The 22,825-nt window shown below is 38.3% G+C and overlaps 1 protein-coding gene across 1 annotated transcript in view; it reads left to right on the forward strand.

Moving 5' to 3' along the window:
- The window catches only part of frem3 (Fras1 related extracellular matrix 3), a 37,369-nt gene extending 15,148 nt beyond the window's left edge, over window positions 1-22,221 (forward strand). Inside the window, exons 3-24 of the mRNA XM_026937136.3 lie at window positions 1,739-1,885; window positions 2,805-3,035; window positions 3,220-3,345; window positions 3,542-3,793; window positions 8,037-8,186; window positions 8,300-8,509; window positions 8,662-8,859; window positions 9,097-9,261; window positions 10,289-10,471; window positions 10,630-10,760; window positions 12,025-12,183; window positions 12,776-13,079; window positions 13,412-13,543; window positions 13,906-14,237; window positions 15,711-15,903; window positions 17,223-17,327; window positions 17,574-17,701; window positions 17,968-18,102; window positions 18,317-18,443; window positions 19,580-19,767; window positions 19,948-20,094; window positions 20,520-22,221. Of these exons, the coding sequence (XP_026792937.3) occupies window positions 1,739-1,885; window positions 2,805-3,035; window positions 3,220-3,345; window positions 3,542-3,793; window positions 8,037-8,186; window positions 8,300-8,509; window positions 8,662-8,859; window positions 9,097-9,261; window positions 10,289-10,471; window positions 10,630-10,760; window positions 12,025-12,183; window positions 12,776-13,079; window positions 13,412-13,543; window positions 13,906-14,237; window positions 15,711-15,903; window positions 17,223-17,327; window positions 17,574-17,701; window positions 17,968-18,102; window positions 18,317-18,443; window positions 19,580-19,767; window positions 19,948-20,094; window positions 20,520-21,074 (4,298 nt within the window). The 3' untranslated portion in view covers window positions 21,075-22,221. The remainder of the gene's footprint in view (window positions 1-1,738; window positions 1,886-2,804; window positions 3,036-3,219; window positions 3,346-3,541; window positions 3,794-8,036; window positions 8,187-8,299; window positions 8,510-8,661; window positions 8,860-9,096; window positions 9,262-10,288; window positions 10,472-10,629; window positions 10,761-12,024; window positions 12,184-12,775; window positions 13,080-13,411; window positions 13,544-13,905; window positions 14,238-15,710; window positions 15,904-17,222; window positions 17,328-17,573; window positions 17,702-17,967; window positions 18,103-18,316; window positions 18,444-19,579; window positions 19,768-19,947; window positions 20,095-20,519) is intronic.
- The last annotated feature ends 604 nt before the right edge of the window (window positions 22,222-22,825 follow it).

The following is a 22,825-nucleotide window of genomic DNA, read 5'->3' on the forward strand; positions in this document are numbered from 1 at the left end:
CAGTATAAAAATACACAAATAATCCAGATTTAAAGGCGTCATGAAAGACAGTGTCAGAGGCAATGATCCTCACACCATCTCACAAAAAAAGTCTGCTTTAAGATCCTAAATTGTACAGCTTATATGTTGAAAAGTATTTACTACTCTTTTCAAAGTCATTTAAATATTAGCTATATATTAAATATATTAGTCACTACGTTTCAGTTTTACACCAGATTTTGATCTCTTGGAATGCATGTGACGTGTTCACAGGTGGCCTGTGTAAAGCCATTTGAACCAAAGATAGCCGATGACAAGTTCCTGGTAGTGTCTTTTTTTTTTTTTTAATATAATGTGATTATATTCAATATAATGTGACTGCTGCTGCAATTCTTGTCTAAAAGCCACCAGTTGGAGGACCAATTTTTCTAAAACCTCCCAATTAAGCAAAGCTCCTATCTGCTCCTGAAGTCTACATGAAAACTCCTAATTTGGGGAAACAAATAAATTTCAAGTAAAAACTTGTTTTAAATAAAAAGTACATTATGATTAATAAATTTACATTTGTCTTAGTAACTAATTTCAACCATAGCCATTTATCAAAACTTTAATCAATAATGAAAAATATAAATTCAGTCTAATGTCCAAACTTTTGACTGTTGGTATAAGTAACATTTTCAAAAACTCTAGTGAGTTGAGTAGTAAATTAGGAAGCTATGACAGAGGATTTATAAATAAGTCCACTGTCCAAATGCACTTGAGAAATATATGTTTGAAAATCAAATGAAAGTGCTACCACAATGGTGAGATGAATGAAACTTGGCACAGCATTGAATCTGAATCTGGACCTGAATAAATTATACATGTAGATGATTGTAAAGTAGCTGAGGCAAGAAAACAGACTCAGACAAGGGACAATATGAGTTCCCCAGAGCTCCTGCTGCTATTGTCATGGCTGATGATCATAGCGGTAACTGAACCTTCTTCCTTTCTTGTTCCACCCTTTAGTCCCATGACCTTCACCCTCAACCTAACTGTCTGACCCTGCAGTTTAAGTTACCTGGGTATTCTTATACACTCTTTTTACACAAAGTACTGAGTGTTACCTATTAGACTCCTTAAAATCAGGCCTATGTGTAAATGAAGATAGCTGATAGAGATAGCACAGCGATTAACATTCATCCAGCGTCTCCACAAGATTTGATGTACTGAGCTCAGAGTGTGGCTGTTACATACATTAAGTCTGTTCTTGTAACTTGAGTACATTACAAGGGGTTAGCTGATTAGTAACAACTCCAAAGGTTGTGAGTGCAAAGTGCATGAAGACAGGGAATTCTTCAAGATTTGTACTTCTTTCAAGTGTTTACTTGACCACATTGTATTTTGAAGCATAACTAAGTGATGCACAACTAAAATTTCATTAAATTGCACTGGAGTGAGTTTTAATCTCACAGTAAATTGAAGTGTCACATGTTCTCCTAATGTCTGCCAGGGTTTCTTCTAGGTTCTCCTGATTATTCCTCCCATAAACATTTCAGGAAGTGGATTGGCTACCCTAAATTGCCCTAAGAAAGTGTGTAGGCATGGTGCCCTGTGATAGACTGGTATCCCACCTGGGATGTATTCCCACTTCATGACTCCAGATTCACTGCAACTTTGACCAGTTACTGAAGAGGACTGGATAAATAAATAAATAATGAAAAAATTGACAGCTAAAATGGCTCCCATTCTGTTTTCTAACTTAATTTTGTTAAAACAGGGGGCAACAAACTGAAGGCACAGCCATTTCGCTTGAACTGGGCCTGGATCTCTCTGGAGAAGGAGTTCTATTTGGTGGATGAGGATGCAAAGTTCCTGGAGGTGACACTCAAGCGTAGAGGATATTTAGGAGAAACATCATTTGTCAGTAAGTATTTACTGAAATTAGCTGCACTGTTTTTGTTAGAATTCTTTAATAAGTATGTGATTGTGTTTTCTGGAGTGAATAAAGGAAAATAATGCTTTTTCACTTTCATGACATTGCTATATTAATATTAACTATTAATTCATGGCCAAGCCAAAAGCTCAGGCTACCACTGGAGTAAAGGCTTAACATGAAACCATTTCTTAAAATTATTTGCCTGTTAGTGAGTGGGTTTTTATCAGAAGCCAGTACTTTTATGCTTATTAGGCGATGTATGTGGATCGATTACATATTCACATATGTTTTTGTATGTTATAGGTCTATTGTCTCTTGTCTCTTGTGAAGCTGGTATTTTTACAGCCTTGTAACAGTGATTTATTTAGTCTTAAACTATAACCTCACCTTTATGACTTGACAGGCATGACATTCTTTTTGTAAAATCTTTGTCAAAGAGTTGCCATGAACAGCTCAAAGCAGAGCAATGCAAATCTACCCCATCTAAAAAAAATCTACTAATCACAATATCGAAACATTTTCAAAATATAATGAGGCTGTTGTCAAATGCATTTATACTTGCATGTGCAACTGTAACTTTAATTAAATTCAATTTTAGTTGTATAGCGCTTTTAACAATACACATTGTCACAGAGCAGCTTTACAGAAATCTGGATTTAGATTTAGATCCTTAATAAACTCTTGAAGAAAGCTTGAGAGGAAATAGATTCAAAAAGGAGCCCATCCTCTTCTAGGTGACGCCAGATAGCGAGACTGTAAATCATTACCGTATACAGGTGTAGAAAGGTAAAGACAAATAGTACTAAATGTTTTGAAAGGATGTTCTGTGTGAGCACATTGTGAAGAGTCCTGAGAAGAGTACAGGACAGCCTTTATGATTGCATATATTCTATTTGTTTTCTCCCAGGCATTGCAACTAAGGATGGCACTGCTGAAAAGGACAAGGACTTTCGTGGAAAAGCCCAGAAACAGGTTCAGTTTAATCCAGGCCAGACTACAGCTACCTGGAGAGTCAAGATCTTCACTGACCAGGAGTTTGAAACCTCAGAAACCTTTGAGATCCAACTTTCTGAACCAGTTATGGCAGTTCTAGAGTACCCAGATAAAGCCACTGTGGAGATTGTGGACCCTGGGGATGGTAGGGATCATTTTTCCAAAGAAATACAATTATAATAGGTTTAAATTAGACATAGATGCATGTAGTGTATGTTCCCAAATTTTGGCAAGTGCTGTGTCTGACATTTAAATTACATGAAGATATATAATTTTGTCAAACGAAGTGATGTGTGCTAAGGTGCTCTTTTTATTTTTGTCTTTTGTAGAGTCCACTGTATTCATCCCTCAGTCTGAATACCTAATAGAGGAGGATATTGGAGAGCTGCTGATTCCTGTACACAGATCTGGAGATGTCAGCCAAGAGCTTATGGTCATCTGTTACACACAACAAGGTAAGAGCTTACACCTCGACTACTCATTTTCCTTATGCTGGAATAACGGTATTAAAATCCATTCTTTTAATTTTGCCAGGTTCAAATGTTACCAGACTTGCATGAAAGATGGCAAAGACTTGCATGTATGTATGTAAGCAGATGATATTTTTGTGTTTTATTTCATATTTGAATTTTGATATGGTGTTTCATTCAGGCAGTGCCACAGGGACCATCCCCAGCACAGTGCTCTCGTACTCTGACTACATCACTCGGCCCGAGGACCACAGCAGTGTGCTGCGCTTTGACAAGGATGAACGGGAGAAGCTGTGCCGCATCATCATCATTGATGACTCGCTGTATGAGGAAGAGGAGAGCTTTAATGTGTCATTGAGCATGCCTATGGGAGGCCAGGTGGGAACCAGCTTCCCCAGTGCCAAGGTGGTCATCCTGGCAGACAGCAATGATGGTGAGTAATGGTACATACAAGGCAATGTACAGTAACTGTCATTAGTTCACTCATACGAAGTTGTGAGGTTGTTCAAGGAAAATAGTGTCTTTATTATTCATTATAAGAAAGCTGATTTGAGTTTGTGATACAAAAGAAGAACATGTCTAGCCTGGTTAATCATACTGCATTGAATAAGGAATAGAACACTTGGAGGCATTCTGTTATAGTAAAACACAAAGTAGAGTTACTTTAATCTCCATGATTATTTTCCAATGCCAGCATGTCTCAAGGCGATTTATTCCTCTTATACCACTGAAATTCAATGATCACAATTTATTATTAACTAAATAATAACACATTGCATTTTTATCCATTTATGGTTGCATTTAATGGATAAAAATGGAGCAGCCACAAAACAAGTAAGTTCCTGTTATCTCTCATGTTATAGCAGATATAAACAGCTTCTCTATTTTTTCTTAATAAGCCAAAAAGGAAAAAAAAAAGCCACTGGAGACTCCTTCCTTGAATGTTAAATAAATGTCACCTTAAAGCATCGCCCTAGCAATGATTATACATCTTTCTTTGTGAAGTAACAACACATTATGTGTCCCTGTATTATAATGAGTGCATTAATATAAACTCGTGATTTGCCTTACAGCTGGCAGTATAGAATTAGTACAGAACTGCTGTTATAAAAAACTAAACTAAAAAAATCTTCTGACCAATCGAAATCAATTATTCATCGTTCAACAGTGGTGTAAAAGATTTTAGCTAAGCAATAGAAATAAAACAGTAAGATGGGACCTTTGAGATCACAGATGTTGCTGTGTTCCACTCTTCCAGTCACTTCACAATGTGGAGTTTAGAAGACTAAAGGGAGACATCAGATTGAGTTAGTTCAGGTTGGCATTTTACAGTGAAAGCAAGCCCAAAAATACAGCCATATCTGATAACCGTTTGAGTGCTCTCTCTCTTTCTTTTTTTTTTTTTTTAGCAGTTTCTGTTCTTCTTACCTACTCCCCCTTAGCTAGAGGTTAACTGAACTACTGCACTGACTACTGAAGTCTCATATACACATGTAATGAAAGAGTCAGCTTGTGCCAGGTTGGAATCAAAGACAAGACAAATGAGGAGCGGATACGCTTTGGCCAGTCTATAAGTCTCAAAACTACAACTAGAGTCTAGCTGGAGGTCTATATGGATAATCTGAATTTGGTAATATGTTCAGTTCAGTAGGATAGTTTCTTGTGAGTGGAAAGTAACAAATTTAAGAAGACAGATAATCTAGACTTACACTTATTCTTTATTAATTCTAATTGTTAATTAATTCTCTATTAATTTCATCTTAAAAAAAAACTACATTGTATGACTGAAGTAGGGAATATGAGACCATTTTAAGAAAAAGGAATTGGGTAAGGAAATTTTAGCAATAACTGACCTCTAAAACATACAAAAAAATTATTTACCAAAATTATTGTCTTGTATTGCATTTTCTTACACATTATACCTGATGTCTGTTTGATAGCAAAATGTTCTTTTTTCTTTCACTCACCCTATTGCCTTTTTTTCACGACTCTCAAGCTCATAATTTGCACCTCTAAAATTTTTGCACATTGAAAAGCATTTGCTCATTTCCTGTTTGTAGTTCCAAGTTTGAGTGTTTGCCCATTCTTTCCACCTCATTTCTCCTTTATTTCCTATATTTGTCCTTCCATGGATAAAAACAATGATTCTCAATGCATGCCAGTTTTTCATCTGTCATCATGCCACAGCCATCCTTAGAAGCCTTGTAACCCGAGAACCCAAAACATGGGAAAGGAACAGGACAGAATTCAAGGGAGAGGTCTAATGACTCACAAGCCCCTGCAAGGACAGATCAGTGCGAGCATGCCCATACAGGTAGAGAGGAAGGGAAGAAGTATGTATTGTTCATATGTGTGTATTAACTTAGTCTCAGTCTTAGAAACTCCAACAACCCCCTGTGGAGCGTCCGACAGTTATTGGCAAAAGATATTGTCAAAATCTTGATGGTCACAATCTGGTTGGATAGCTACACTTCCATGTAGATGCACATCTGCGCACTGGTTTCTGAAAGGAAAATATTTGGACACTGGGACTCAAGTGCGGAGAGCCGATCAGATTGCAGTCTTTAACATTCTCAATGTTGTGCCAGAAAAGTGTACAAAAGATAACAGATGTTCTTTATTCAGTGTGCAGAGAATCTGAAGCTATAAATGGCCGTGTATGTAATCAACTTGTTTTTGCCTCTCTACATGCTCTATATGCATGCCTGTAAAAATTGTACTTTGTGTATGTATAAAGGTAAAGTATATTGACATATATGCTTTCTTCTGAATTCATGGTCAGCATTTGAATTTTTATTAAAACACATTTTTTAGATTTTAATTCATTTCACAGATGCTTTTATCCAAAGTGAATTTAGAGAGGATACAATCCAACCAAGGCCCTCAATCAAAAGCCCAAAAAATGTCTCTCTGACATCCTAAAATCCTAATTCACCTCCTTATGATCACTAGCACAAAGTCTAACCTATTAAACCCATTTGGTGCTTATATGATCTTATATATCTTTTCAGTAAAAGCCAGTATAGCATGGGCCCTTCCTTTAGTGATTTGGAACCTGAGTCTGAGACAGATTTATACGTAAATAATGTATGTACATTCCCAGACTTTACTTCTCTATTGTGACAGGAGAGGATTCATGCACACAATGTAGGCCAAAACGTCTTGGTAGGTCCAACAGATCTTGCTAGTGTGTTTGTATGTGTGGTAGGGGTCAAATGGGGATGTGGGAAGATCACTTGGAGAAGCCTGTGGTTTGGATTTAAGCCAAAAATCAGGGTCTTATTGTTATGTTCCTCTGGACTGGCTTCTATAGGACTTCTGTGGGAGTCACTTTCTTCTCTCTGTGTCCAGCCCTACCCCCCCCCCCCCCCCCCCCCCTTTTTTTTTTTTTTTTTTTTTTTTTAACCCATGTCTCGTCCTCTCTTTTCTCTGCTCTCACAAGCATACATTAGTGTGTCTTGGCTCAGAATACCAGACCTGTCTTGCCTGTCGTCTTTGACAGGAAGTAAGTATGGGCAAGGTGCTTCCTGTGCTGCTAGAGGGTGATGACACAGGGAGTCTCTCTCTCCCTCTCTCTCTCTCTCTCTCTCTCTCTCTCTCTCTCTCCCTTAGAATCTTGAGTCACTTTGACATTCCTTTTGACTGATGGAATGGCATCTTATAAAGCAAGAAGGCTGTAAGGAATGATATTACACAACAGGGTGTGTTGTTATAGGGAAATGATCAACATGAGAGTGGTATGACACCCTTATATGTTACACAATAGCAATTTGCCAACTCTAATGTATCACTTACAGTATGTTATACTTAAAGTTAGTTCTTGTTAGAGCAGCTATAAACATTCAATCACTCACCATCCTCTCTTAATAACTTCTTTAAGAGAGAGAAAAAAAAAAACAAAAAAATGCAGCTTGTCAGTTGTCAGAAAAGAGGAAAGTGCAAAAATCCTGAACAACATTCTCCCCTGGGAAAATGATACTGAGGTGATGATATGATTGGAAATAATTTTAGATTATACAAATTTATATATGAGTGAAAGTGTCCACACATAAATGTATTTAAAAGTAAAAAAGTAAATTTTCTGCATGGTATTGTATCCCACACCTTCTTCACAATAATTTCCATGACTCAGTTCCTGTTAAAAAGCTACTAGCTAAGTTTAGAGTTAGGTGTGGACTTAGCTCATACTTTATCTCATCTATGCTTAGGAAATGAAACAACACCTACCTTCATCACACTTGTTTGTTTACTACACCTTAATTTACTTTGACGTTTAAAATGCAAGTAAGACTAAAAGGATGTGCTTATGAAAACGATGTTGGCCTGTGGTATGCATACAGGTTAGTCTGGAATTTAGTAGATGTCTAAAAGGTAGCCAAGTCTCATGATCTGTAAAATTTACTCAGAAGGTCCAAATAAAAGTGTAATACATAATAATAATAATAATAGTAATAATAATAATAATAATAATAATAATAATAATAATAAAAAATACAGTATATTGAACAACATACTAAATATATTGTAATTTTGCATGGAATGTTTTTAAATTATACATTTTTGTTTAGAATTTTATTAGACATAATAAAAATCCCCTACCTTAACACTTAAATATAGGAACAAAGTACCACCTCTGCATAGTATGTCAGTGATTTAGACCTCTGTGTGCCCTACAGAGCCGGCTCTGTATTTTGGAGAGACGGAGTACACAGTGGATGAGAGTGCTGGCTATGTGGAGGTGATAGTATGGAGGACGGGTACTGACCTCTCCAAGACTGCTACGGTGACTGTGCGCTCTCGGAAGACGGAGCCTGTCTCAGCTGAAGGTGGAAACACGTAGAAAAATACAAATATGCTGGCCCAGTGTTACAAATCTATGTGTGGAACAGATCTATATATACACAATATACAATATATACTTTTCTCTGACTGTCTATAGCTGGTCTGGATTATGTTGGCATCAGTCGCAACTTGGATTTTGCTCCTGGCGTCACCATGCAGACATTCCGTGTGACTATCCTGGATGATTTGGGCCGTCCAGAGCTGGAAGGGCCAGAGAAATTCGAGCTGGTGTTGCGCATGCCCATGAACGCTGTGCTGGGAGAGCCGAGCAAGACCGTCATCACCATCAATGACACCGTTACTGACCGTGAGTCATCCACTGTGTTCGGTAGCCTGGATGCTAGCTTCTTACCAGTATGATACTTACTCTATATAAGGGGTTTATTGAATATGTGGTAGGTCTAATACCTAAATAAGATCTTAGATGTAATGCTCTGTGTTGTACTTCTGTATTGGCAGTTCCCAGAATGCAGTTTAAAGAAGCAGAGTATAAGGTGGATGAAGCTGATGGACAGGTGAGGGCCATGGTGTACCGCAGTGGTGACATTAGCCAGAAATCCACTGTCCGCTGCTACACTCGCCAAGGATCTGCCCAGGTCATGCTGGATTACAATGAGCGACCCAACACTGATGCGTCCATCATCACCTTCCTGCCAGGTCAGCAAGTCTCTGGTTTCATTCATCCATTCATTAATACATGGTGCCTTGCAATAAACTGGCTCCCCACATTTCATGGGATAAGCTCCAGATCCACCACCACTCTGTCCCGGATAATGTGGTTACCCAAGATGAATGAATGAATGAATAAGTATTTATGTAACTGCTTTCCCAAGCTGTGAAAGTTTGCAGAAAGTCTGTAGTTCTATGTGTGTGCTTGTGTGTGTCTGTTTGCAGGTGAGAATGAGAAGCCATGTGTGGTGACTTTGTTGGACGATTCCATTCACGAGGATGATGAGGAGTTCAGGCTAGTTCTGGGAACGCCCAAAAGCAAGTCAAAATACGGAGCTGCACTGGGGGAGCAGAAGGAAACTCTGGTCACCATCACTGACAAGAAAGACAGTGAGTTCACAAACACTCCATCTGCTAAATCAATACTTACAAAACTAGCAATGTTCACCACCTAGTCCCTCTTGGAAGTCTTTCAATTCAGTTCAATTTTATTTGTATAGTACTTTTAACAATAGACATAAACAATAGTCACAAAGTTGGGTGACACCAGATAGTCAGAAGCATACTAAGAGCATGAGACTACTCAGGGAAAGCATTTTCCATGTCCATTTCTCAAAAGTGTCCCATAATCAATAACTCAAATAGCCAGCCTATTTATGGATGAAAGACATCCAGGAATGACAATTAGTTCCATAACTTTGTGGAAAATCTTTGAAGGTTAGGTGTTTAGCTAACACTTTAGATGTTGGTGCTCAATTCATGCAAAGATTACATCTTTTGAAATAAACCTGAGTGTGCACACCTTTGTACACTTGAAGAAGAAAAAAAAATTTCTTCTTATTTTTCATCATCTCATCATGAATGGAATGGTTGATAGTAGCAGTCTTGTGTGATTAGCAGGTTGAGTCATTAGCAAGGGAGCTCCCAAAGTAGGACTTTCTTTGCATTAAAGATGTGAAGGACCAGTTAAATTTTAATAATTTATTAATAATCCATCTTAATAATTTCTCATGCATTCCAGCCAAGCATTCAAAATCCTTATGCACATAGTGTATCTGTTGGGATAGATAGAGCTTATCCACCTACTATCCTTAGCTAAAAGTGGTAGCTAGTTAAAATTAAAATATCTAGAAATAAATAAACTTGTGGTCTAAAACAACTCTGATTCTTTTTTGAATGAATTTATGAATTATGAAAACATGACAATGATACTTAGGAAAATTATACTGTATTAAAGTTCAAAAGTGTCCATGCTTCTGTACTCAATTATTTAAAAAATAAGTGAATTATTTTAAGACTTTTTTTTATTTCCTGTGGTCTCATATTCACAAAGACTTAACAATATAACAAAGTATCCTTTATGACAAACCACAATCACCATAACTACACACAAGCATTTTGTGTTTCGATCCTCCAGAGGCTATCATTAGATTCTCTGAGGTTAAGTACAGCGTACAGGAGCCTCAGGTTCCCGGAGAGATCGCTGTGGTGAAGATTCCTGTTGTCCGTCTGGGTGACACCTCCAAGGTCTCGGTGGTGAGAGTTCACACCAAAGACGGCTCTGCCACATCAGGAGAGGACTACAACCCGCTGTCTCAAGGTCAGCAGATACGATTACACACAGACTCCAAGCTATAAATCTGAGAAGTCTGCCATTGAACCTGATTTGCTCTTAAAGACAGATCTTAACACTTGATCTATAGTGCATTTTCATGGGCCATATGTCATGTTTATGACTGCATGTGTGTGTGTATATAGATGTGGAGTTTAAAGAAGGGGAGACGGAACATGTGGTGGAGGTCCAGGTTCTGTATGATGGACAGAGGGAAATCCGTGAGGCCTTCACTGTCCACTTGAAGCCTGATGAATACATGGTGGCCGAGACACAGGTCAGAGGTCATTGAATATATAAATATTCCCACTGACACAGAGTAATGTGCTTTGGCTTCACTTGCTAAAATAGCCACACAGCAGCTGTCTCTGTCAGCGGGGGCCGGTCACTGTCTCCAGTAGAGACAGCCGCTGTCTCCTCATGTGCTCTTTGTAATATGAATGTGTCTCAGTGGACACGCTGACCTATATGCAAGCATTCAGTATGTTATTTCCTGTACAACCATGAGCAAGGCCAGCTTAATGTAGGGCTCAGCGTACAGGCATTAAGGCTTATTGTAGTACTCAGCATAGTGTGCTGTATCCAGAGATAACACATTACATGCTCAGAAATTGTGCACACTGGTATTCAGAAGTAAAAACAGAAGTTTGTCTCAGTTATGTGTGATTCTGACCATTTTTCGACTCAAGCAAGCCCTACTGCCAAATAGTTGGATGTAACAACAATATGTTACACTGAAATGTATGTTTTGGACATTGCCTACATTCCATGTACACATTAAGAATTCATGAACTTGAGTTTAGTATCTCATGGCTTCATTAATTTGTATGCGCAAATTAATTAATATTGTGTCAGCCCACAATATAAAAAAAATTGTTAAATAATAGGAAGTGCTGGATCAAGTGCTATTTTATTACAACTTGCCAAATGAACTACATGCAGAACTTTTGAATAATCTTAACTGGCTACACAGAAAATCTGAAGTTGCTGCCTCCAGTTAATACGTTCTTAGTAATAGGTTAATAGGTTCCTAAAAAGGTTGTAATTTGCAGCACTTTCTGACACAGAAACTCTGTGCTGTAGAATTCTATACAGAATTTTCAAGGGGTCCCAAAGAGGAACAACTGAAGAACTCTTAAGGGTTCTAGATTTGGCTTTTAGGAATAGTGTAGACTGCAGGAGATTAGTATGGACATATAGTTTAAAAAAACTACAACCTATACACTACAGAGTGAGCTATTTTGAGAATTGTATCATATTATAGTCAATTAATCATAGATGAATATAAACATAAATACAATACACTCTTTCTGGGTTTCTTTAAGAGGTTCATTGTATCGTTAAGATTTGTATAGTTAACCTTCTAAAACAGTTGTAATGATGTACACCTATTAATATTTTCAGTGTGCACATTTATACTAAAGTATAACTCACAATCCCATAATTAGGTTCCATGTGCCTGCTTTTAAACTTTTTTGTTTATAATGATATCCTCTGTTACTTTGTTACAAAACATTTTTTTCTTCACTTGTTCCCTTCAGATGAGCAAAGCCATTGTGTATATTGAGGAGATGGATAGTGTAGCTGATGTTACCTTCCCAGCAGTGCCCCAGGTGGTGTCCTTGCTCACATATGATGATACAGCTCGGGCAAAGGAGCAGCCACACCCTTCAACAGGCTACCCTGTAGTGTGTGTGACGGTGAGTGTAACACACACTTGCATTTGCCCAGATTGTGCTCCACACAGCATATTTGATATTTGCTGCATGTTCTATTTGTACTGCTAGATTTGGCTTGCATTTATACCACAGTACTGTTGAATTATCAAATCTGATTGGTTAAAAGTTTTGATATAACAGCAGCTCTGATAGTTGTTCCAGCTGCAAGTTAAGGTAAATCGAATACAGTGTATTAATGTGCTTGTTCTAATACATTATTGTTTCAATAGTCACAACTTACACAGGGACTTGTATGGCAGATGGACATAAATTTCAGATGCTCTGCAGGAACAAAATTGTTCCACAACATTAAAAAAATTGCAATCATTGGCAAATTGCTGGGGTATAAGAGGAAGAAGACATTTCTGGACATGCTCTTATTGGGAAATAATCAACAAATAATTAACACTGAATGAATGCATTTTTAAAACATAGATAAAGCTGTTTTTGCGCAACCTCAGTAGCCTGAATACAAATTTTCAGTTAAGTGATATTTCTGAAGTAGTGAAGTATCTAATTATTTCAATTCTTGCTGGAATTTTTATGTGTCCCCTCATTTCTTCATTTTTTTCAGGCCTGCAACCCCAAATACTCCGACTTTGACAAGACTGGTTCTATCTGTGCTGTGGAGAACATTAATGACACCCTGACTCAGTACCGCTGGCTTGTTAGCGCCCCCACTGGGCCAGATGGAGTCACCAGCCCCATGCGTGAGGTTGACAGCAACACCTTCTTCACCAATACCAAGTCCATCACGCTAGACTCCATCTACTTCCAAGCAGGCTCGCGTGTGCAGTGCGCTGCCCGGGCCTTTAACGCTAATGGAGATGCCGGGCTGGAGCTCAGTTCCCTTATCATGGTCATCAGCCGGGAGGAGGGTGAGCCCAGTATCAGTCAGCTCTTCTTTTATGTTTTAGCATTGACCTCTTAGCACTACAGTTCCTTTCATGGAATTACCCATTGTCTAACTATAATGACCTTTGAGTTGAATCAGATTCAATATTGTTTGACTGTATGATGTGTTTTTATCATCTTTGATGTTACCATGAGTGTTATAGTTCATTGGGTGTTTCTCAATATTTGTTGATTGTCTCATTCAATTTAAATTCATATTAGACATAGTATGGAAGAACTAAAACAATCCTAAGCATTGCTGTCACCAAATTGGGATGAAATCAAAACCTGTAATCATTTTGAACATTTTCTGTAGGTCTTTGCCAGCCTCGCATTCCTGGAACCGTTGGTGCTGAGCCATTCTCAGCAAAAATCCGTTACACCGGTCCCGATGACCCTGACTACCCCAACCTCATCAAACTAACTGTCACCATGCCACACATGGACGGTGAGTGTCATCATTTACACAACCATATTGACTTCATACATCTGCAGTGTCCAACACAAAAAAATTTGAGAACCCCTGCAAAAGAATACAAATCTGATCACAAATATTTGAAAAATGTTGCATTTATTTTAAGTATTTGGATTTCATATCAATAAGACTTTCATATCTATAAGGCCATGTATTCCTGAACACCTCAACAAGCTTTAACTCATCATCTAATTGTTCAAATCACTAGAATGTTACGAATTGAAGTGTATGAGTGAGTTCTGATACAACAGTGTAACCTTTCATGGCCTGCACAATCCAGTATGGTGTAAAACCTGCACTCATTTATGCTCTTGTGCCCTGCCTGCTCTGCTCAGGCATGCTGCCTGTCATCTCCACACGTCCTCTGTCAAACTTTGAGCTGACTCTGAGTCCGGATGGTACTCGAGCTGGGAACCATCGCTGCTCCAACCTGCTTGACTTCAACGAGATCCAGACAGGCCACGGCTTTATCACAGATGCCACCAAGAACCCAGAGATCATCGGTGAGACGGCACCTTATCAGTACAGTGTGGCCATGCGCAGTGCCAACTCTCTACGATTCTACCGCAACCTGAACCTAGAGGCCTGCCTTTGGGAGTTCAGTAGCTACTACGACATGTCCGAGTTACTCAACGAGTGTGGAGGATCCATTGGCACTGATGGACAGGTGGGAATTACAGGGGCTGTTCTGGGTACTGGTTTTATGGTTTTGTTAAAGAATACATTGTTTGATTCTGCAGGATATGACATATGTAAATAATTGGACAGTGATAATATTTTATTGCTGTTCTGGCACTATATTGCATAATGTTTGAAATGACTCACTATATTCAGAAGTGGATTATCAGCATTCATCTGCATAAAGAAAATGCTTTCCTGCAATATACTCAACACTCACAAGCATTAAAAAGGTTACAGTAGGCAAAAAAAAAAAATAGTAGAAAAAGGGCCAAATGAGTTCTGGGACAATATTTTCTCAAAATATCTGTACCCATGTAAAGGAATGAGGAAAGTGTGGAGGGGGAAAAGAGATTACCCATAATGTAAAGCATACCATCTCATTTGTGAAGCACAGTTGCCTGGGAATGTAAGACTGCAAGAAGAAATTATTCACTTAACTGGAAACAAGGCTGAAGACAAGAAGCCCCCAAAACAAGACAAATAGGAATTGAAAATGTTAGGGGAAGCATCAGTAGGGAAACCATCAAGTGACTGTCTGCAGTTTGGGGACTACAAGCATTTTTATAGGATTTCCAGGCAAAGCACAAAATGACTCTATTTTAGAGTTATCATTGTAGAAAATGTAGAAAATATAGTAGAAAATTGTATAAGATGACTGTATACAATATACATTAACCTTTTGTGGCTAAATCTAACATCCTTTATTTAGTCATTTGAGCCATTTTGAAAATTGAATGTTGAAGTACAGGGCCAAAATAATCAAAACGCAGTAACACTGAAAGTTCTGGTTATTTAAAGTGAGCAGTGTGATTGTGAACAGGTGAGTGTCATTAATAATCAGGTGACTGTGAGTGGGAAGAAGTGGCTGAAGGTCATGTGATGATTGTGGCTTGTGGATCATGGGAGTTGTAGTCTGTAACTTATGTGTCTAGTTCCATGAAAATAACACTCTGAAAATAATATTTAAGTACACAGAGTTATTATGTAAGTACGTTGATTCCACAATTGGGGTTCCATTTGTGCCCTACTGATATTAACAAATATGTATGTTAATAATCAGTTTATTTATTTATTTACTTATTTTGCATTAATGTGTGGATCAGTTTAACATGCCATGCTTGAAACATCCTTTTTCCTGTTAGTACAATGGCACCCTAATAGTGGAATCGCCCAGTACATAGAAAAGAGTAGTTTCATGGGCCAGGTGTGGACAGCTACAGTCTTGGATCACAAGCAGCTTGTACGATGACAATTTTCTCTGCTGTACTGGGTTACATTCATTAGCACTGATTATTCAGTCAGTTATGAACTGAATCCTGTCTTAGACTAGGAATAGCAATAAACAGTGCAAGATCTGTGGCTTCCAGGAAGAGAATTCTGCACCCATACATTTTTATTCATTCTTAACATACTCTGTGACCATGTGTCTAATATGAATGTGTGTTTATTATGTGTGTAGGTGCTGAACTTGGTCCAGTCCTATGTCACCCTGCGCGTGCCTCTCTTCGTGTCCTATGTGTTCCACTCTCCTGTAGCAGTTGGTGGCTGGCAGCATTTCGACCTGCAGTCAGAACTGCGTCTCACCTTTGTGTATGATACTGCCATTTTGTGGCAGGATGGCATCGGTAGTCCTCCCGAGGCTGAACTGCAAGGTAGTCTGTCTGTCTGTAGCTCAATAGCCATCTAGTGGTGGTCTCAAGAATTGTTAATGGTACAGAAGTCAGCTGTGAGCATGTCACCGTATCCTGATCTGATACATACAGAGCCACTGAGGTGACATGGTGGCTATGTTTTTTAATAAGGTTGGGCCAAGAATTAATATATTGATTCCACAGGTTAAGGTTCTTGGGATCTATTTCATGGTCACAAAGTAATATTACACTTCAATCTTGGAATGTCACATCAAGATACACTGGAGTCACTGGTGTTGCAACATGGATACAATTAGCCTTAGACAAATTCTTGAAGGGAATAGATTTTGCCTCCAAATAATTAACTGAAGGTGATGTATGAAGTTCACAATATGGCCAAGAGTATGTGGAAACCTGACCATTACAGCCATATGTGGTTCTTCCCCAAACTGTTGCCACAAACTTGGAAGCACAGAATTGTCAGAATATCTTTGCATTCTATAGTATTAAGAATTCCCTTTCACTGGAACTAACAGATCACAAATCTGTTTCAAAACCCTGTGGACAAAGTCCATGAAGACACGGTTTGCCAAAGTTGGTCTGAAAGAACTGGAGTGGCCTCACAGAGCCCTGACCTCAATCCCACTAAACACCTTTGGAGTGAATTGGAACTCTGAATACATGCCAGTCCTCCTCACCCGACATCTTGTGACTGAATGAGCACAAACCCCCACAGCTACGCTCCAAAGTCTAGTGGAAAGTCTTCCCAGAAGAGTGAAGGTTATTATTACAGCAAAAGGAGAATAAATCTAGAATGGGATGTTTATAAAGCACATATGGTGATATATAATGATATATAATGATCAGGTGACCACATACTTTTGACCATATAGTGTATAATTTTTCCACAAATTACACAAGTTACGCAATTTAATTTTATTTAATTTATTTAATTTAATGTCTTGTGGATACAACATAGTAGTTCAAGACCATGAGATACTTTGTGGATAGTTTGTGATCATGAAATATTAACTCACAGACTTAAATGTATGAATTTTTGGCCGTGCATCATTATAAAATAACAACCATGTGACCCTAGTGTCTCTGTAATGTGGATATAAATGTATATGAGGACACATTATACAACTTTATGTTTTTAATTTTTATATACTGGAACATATATAGTTCTATAGCATACAATGTGTAATTCTCTATAATTCGCTAACTGGAACTGGCCTACAGAGACATGCTAAATTTATTTTCATGAAAGACTATAATTTTAATTTACTCTTTATCCCTGATGTCATTGAATTTTTGTTTGTGTAATAAAATCTCCATAGGTGCCATGTATCCTACCAGTATGAGAATCAATGAGGAGGGTCGCCTGGTTGTCAACTTCAAGACTGAGGCTCGATTCAGGGGACAGTTTGTCATGTCTCACCCAGGTAAAGTGTTCCTCCCTTTCACTCACACATAGGCAAAGATACATAAATGGTTGACAGGCTTCCCATTTAAGGCAAGTAATTTTGACTATTTTTTCATGATGGGCAAATAACCGGAATTGTATCTAAACCTGAACAAATGTAATTGCTATAAGTACATCTACAGTAGATGTATAGTATAATCCAGTCCAAATCTATCAAACTGGTTTGCTGTGCTCTTGTTAAAAAAATCATTTCATTGGCCTACAGGAAGCAGCCTCTCGTCCATGGTGATGTGTGCTGATCACCCTGGCCTTACATTCACTCTGTCTCTGGTCCGAACTGAGCCTACATACAACCAACCAATGCAGCAGTGGAGTGTTGTCTCTGACTTTGCTGTGAGTACTCAGCTAAAAAGAATCTAGTTAAGTGATTAATTTGCATCAAACATACAGGGTATTCTGGTTCATGCCTGTTTTTCCTACATTAAAATTCTCATATCATTTTCTTACACATCTTTTAAATGGGACACATGGGACACCCTAACCCACATTTCTTTTTTTAGTATATTACTACCGTTGCAGCAGATCTGTCCTTCTAATATATTTTTTTTCATTCATAAAGAGATTTCATTCATAATATGGTTATATGTGTATGTGTGTAGGTTAGAGACTATTCTGGCACTTATACAGTGAAGCTGATTCCCTGCATTGCTTCTCCTAATGGAGAGTTTAGTATTCCACCAGTGTGCCACCCCCGAGAGCCACTGACATTTGATATGGACATCCGCTTCCAGCAGGTCAGACTGATTTAAATGTGGTTAATATTATTTAATATTTAATATTTATGGTGTTTCTTTTATGCTAAGAAATCCCAGAATAAGAAAAGATTTTGCTGAAAACAAATCTAACAACCCTGGTGTATCTGCTAGTCTTGAAACATTAATAAAAACTTATTTGCACTCAAAATGAGAACACTGAGTTATTCTTGACCCCTCTTTCTTTTCCTCTCAGGTGAGTGACCCGGTGGCTGCAGAGTTCAGCCTGAACACTCAGATGTTCCTCCTGTCTAAGAAAGAAATATGGCTATCTGACGGTTCTATGGGCTTTGCAGAAGGCACCGATGCTGCTTTCAATGAAGGTAAAATTTAAGCTAAAAAATAATAATCTCAACTGAACTGAATAAACTGAAATCAACCCTTACCTGTATAGTGCCCACACACAGTCAGTTTAAGGCTAACAAGAAGCTTTGGGCTTTCTCGGTATCCTGATAAGCTGCTTTACTTCTGACTGTTCCAAGGTCTGATACCAATATTATACCAAAGATTCCATTATTTGCTCTCCAAATATTAAATCATGTAGTTCTCTTTTAAACACCCAACCTTTCGGGGAAAGGTCCCTAATGTTAGCAATGCATTTATAAACAATATTCAAATAAAAGTATTTAAACATAAGGCAACATTCCCATTCTTTGTGCCAAGAGTGATAATAAATCTATGCTCACACCACATTCCAAACCAAATTTCCCATTTTGAGAATCAACGACGTCCATCCATCCATCCATCCATCCACACATACATCCATCCAGTCAACCTCAAATACATCCATCCATCCATGAACCCTCAAATGGCAGTAGTGGCTCAATGGTTAAGGTGCTCGGTTACTAATCAGAAAGTTGGGGGTTCAAGTGCTAACACTGTTGAGCAAGCTCCTGACTCTATCTGCTCCAGGAGCACTGGATCCATCCATTCATTTATTCACAAATGTGCAAGAACACTGGCATGAGCACATAGTGACATTTTCATCCTCCTGATGAAACATAGTTTTCTTCAGGTGTCATAAATTTTTCAATTCAATTCTTTGAATTGAATAAATTAATTATAATCTTCAGCATATTGTACCACAAACACACACACACACACACACACTCAGAGCTGCGCATTCAAGTTTTGTTTTACAAAAAAAAAGAAAATGAAAGAGAGAGAGAAAGAAAGAGAGAGAGAAAGAGAGAGAGAGAGAGAGAGAGATAATGCACAGTTCATTAGTTCACAGTTCAAAGCACTGCATTCTCTCTGGAAAGTATGAAATGCAACATCCTTCCTAAGCTATATGTACTGATTATTAAAATTTCACAATAATATTGACATACTATAAAAGCTGAAACCATTGTTGATCAGTCACTAATAAAAATAATCCATTGTTAGAATCCACCACATATGTTTAAGCAGGAATATGATGAACATTGCCTGGTATGATTACTCTTGGTTGTTCTGGTAGGTTCCACAATTTATGGACGTGTGATGGTGGACCCAGTGCAGAACCTGGGAGATTCATTCTCCTGTAGCATAGAGAAGGTTTTCCTCTGTACGGGCACAGATGGCTATGTGCCAAAATATAACCCCACCAATAAAGAATATGGCTGCCTGGCTGATGCCCCCTCACTGCTCTACAGATTCAAGATCCTGGTATGCCATTTCTTTCTTATATATTTGTCCTTTATAGCATCATTTGTGTAGGGTGTTGTGTCATGAACATTTGATTGATATTACAACAAGCAGGGTCAAGCATCTCTTATGGTTAGACCAGCTCCATTTCATATTCAGTTGTACCTCATAAGCTTCAATTTGTTTGTGTTTGCCCTTTAGGACAAAGCCCAGCCTGAGACCCAGGCTACCTCATTTGGAGATGTGCGGTTTGATGCTACACTGGCACTAGATACTCCAGGAGGCCTTCCTCTTGCCCGCCAGCCTGGATCAGATGGGTTCACATTGTCCTCATCCCCTCTTTTCCAGGTCAGAATCTTTATTTGACTTGCCTTTATATTTTTAAATCCACTGTAGCCATACTTATTGCCAGCCAGGTCTTGATGTGTTGCATCATCTTTAGTGTGTTTGCTGATGATAAATATCATTTTTGGTTCTGTTTGACTCAGAAGTTATGTACGTCACAAGAAAAATTATTAGCTTTCTGCTTATACCAATATTATTCCAATGCTACAAATATTGGTTTATCTGCCCATTTCTGTCTTATCTTAAAACAGTACTGACAAAAGTTATGAATGTTTTATATATGCTAGTAAATCTTTTGCTAAAACATAGGTGATATTAATATGTAATTGTTCATTTGTGTATCAAATGAAAGTAAATAAGACCTTATATTGGTGCCAAATTACAGGAAAAGTGTATATAATACATGAAAAAAATGTCCTGTATTTTAGGTTGCCGCTGGTCGGGAGTGGTTCATCCACGCTATATATACCGTCCGCTCCAGAGAGAATGCCATCCGTGGCATTGGTAAGAGAAGTCTAGAGTACCACCACGGCATCTCATCTGTCCTTCCAAATTCTGGTGCCATGACCCGGAACAGCCGGGCTGTGCCTGACCCTGAGGCCTTTGACATTGGTGTGGAGAACAGCCGTGGCACTAATATCCAGCACATTGCCCTGGACCGCTCTGACCGGCTCAGAGTGAACCAGCGGCAGCCATGGGGCCGTGAAACTTATATAGAGCGCCCTCTGGTTGAAGGGAGCTTGGGTAAAGAACCTGGTACTGACTCCATTCTACCTGCTGGCATGCCCACGCTGCTGGGAGTGGCTGGACTGATCCTTCTAGTATGTCTAGTGGTGATTCTAGTGGCTCTCTTACTAAGGCGTAAGAGGAAAGAGAAAAAGCATCCACCCTACTCTACTTCTTCTTGCTCTGCCTATGGCAGTGGCAGCAACAGCAGAGAGACTGCAGGCACAAGATACAGTGGGGACAGTTCTGAGGTTTAGACATCAGCTACAAGGCCTTCCTTGGTCTTTCATATTATTTTGACCTGCCTGTCATGAGTGTGCCTTCACCCCATGAGCATTTAACTGCGAGAAGAGGACATGTTAGATTCAGAATGAAGAAACAGCACAAAAGAAGCATATTCTTGGATCTTACACTTCACCAATTACTTTGCTTTCCGTTTCAATATACACTCCTAGGCTTTTCTCACCTTATCACCAAGGCTTGTATTCATATGTCAGATTTCCAAAAAATGAAATGATTGGACAAAACTTGTTCAAAAGAAATTGCCAATAGTGCTGATATGAGTAAATCTGTGCTTTGCAGGATATTTTACCCTGGCGTAAGTCCTGGTGCTTTTTACCTGGATTTCCAGGCTATATAACATTACACAAATCCCAAAAGAGAAATCCTATCCGAACAACAATTTCCCAAAATATATCACTGTAAAACTGTCAAAGTGTCAAAATGTAAAAGCAAGCATGGCAGTGGTTTTGTACTAAAACATAAGTAAAATCCCAGTGTTAATTTAGGCAGCAATAAGGATAGGTCAGCAGGATTTTGACCTGTACTAAGAATGTGATCTTGGTCAGGATTGTGAGTTAGGTTTTTTTTTTTCACATTTACTTCAGGCTCCTTGTATTAAGTTTAATCTGTAAAACATTGTTTTGAATGCGTGTCAGGTGTGTTTGTGATAGACATAGATGTAGGAGAGCTGGCTTGTTCAAACATTTATGTAAAAAATGTATGTATTTTTGTAGCACACCAGTGTTCCCAGGTCAACACACCATTATTTTGGTGCTATGTAAAGAGATTGTGAGGTTTCATTTTGATAAGTGGGAAAGTATTCAGACTCTGTTTTTATATATTTTTCAGGATGTGTTAAATGTGGCTGAGAATTACACAGAAGTGAGTGTAATACTTATCCTGTGTATGTATCTAAGTATGTATACACTGTCAAACAGACAATGCCAACAGAACGTATTATTACATCCTGATATAACTTGAAAAGTTTGATTGTAACTGGTTAAAAATGATCAAAGACTTATATTATGTCCATATTCAAGTGCCATTATGATTTATATAGTCTCAATTTATGATGTCACTTCCAGTTTATTGTTTAATGTATTAAAATTTTATTTCCAAACACCAGTTGCTTTTCTTATTGCCACAACTAAAAAATGTTTAAGCACTACACATGTTCACAATCATGTAAAAAAAAACAAAAAAAAAACAGGCATGTTGTTTAGTGCAGTCTCCACATGCACAAACTGTGGGCAAATCTTTGCAAGTTACTTTGACTTATCTAAGTAAGATACACTGAATTGAATTGCAATCATACTGAAAACCTATGGGAGATTTTGTAGTGATGTTTTAAACGTTAGATGTGTTAGTTCTTGTTATCACTTAGATTACAGACCCCTGAGTGAGATACACCACTCTGAAGTTAGCCACGCCTCCTGGTTGCAAAAAAACATAGCAGGAGTCTATAGTGATTTTAAAGAGAAAGCCAGAATTTATTTTCTAAACTGTTGTGTTGTGCTGTTGGGTGTCATAATCAGAAAAGTGTTCATAAACACATCCATTTTTACTGTGTACTACTGAATCGGACACCTTTCCAAGACAGCAGAAGACAGTTGTAGTTTCAGGCAATTAGGAAGGACTAAATTTAACAGGCCTTGCTGAATAGCACTCCCTGTCTTTTAAATAGCAGTTAAATAGCATTTAAGTAAAAATTTTTTGATAGAATCTT

This window comes from Pangasianodon hypophthalmus, chromosome 3 (genome assembly GCF_027358585.1).
Source record: "Pangasianodon hypophthalmus isolate fPanHyp1 chromosome 3, fPanHyp1.pri, whole genome shotgun sequence".
Classification (NCBI taxonomy): domain Eukaryota; kingdom Metazoa; phylum Chordata; class Actinopteri; order Siluriformes; family Pangasiidae; genus Pangasianodon; species Pangasianodon hypophthalmus.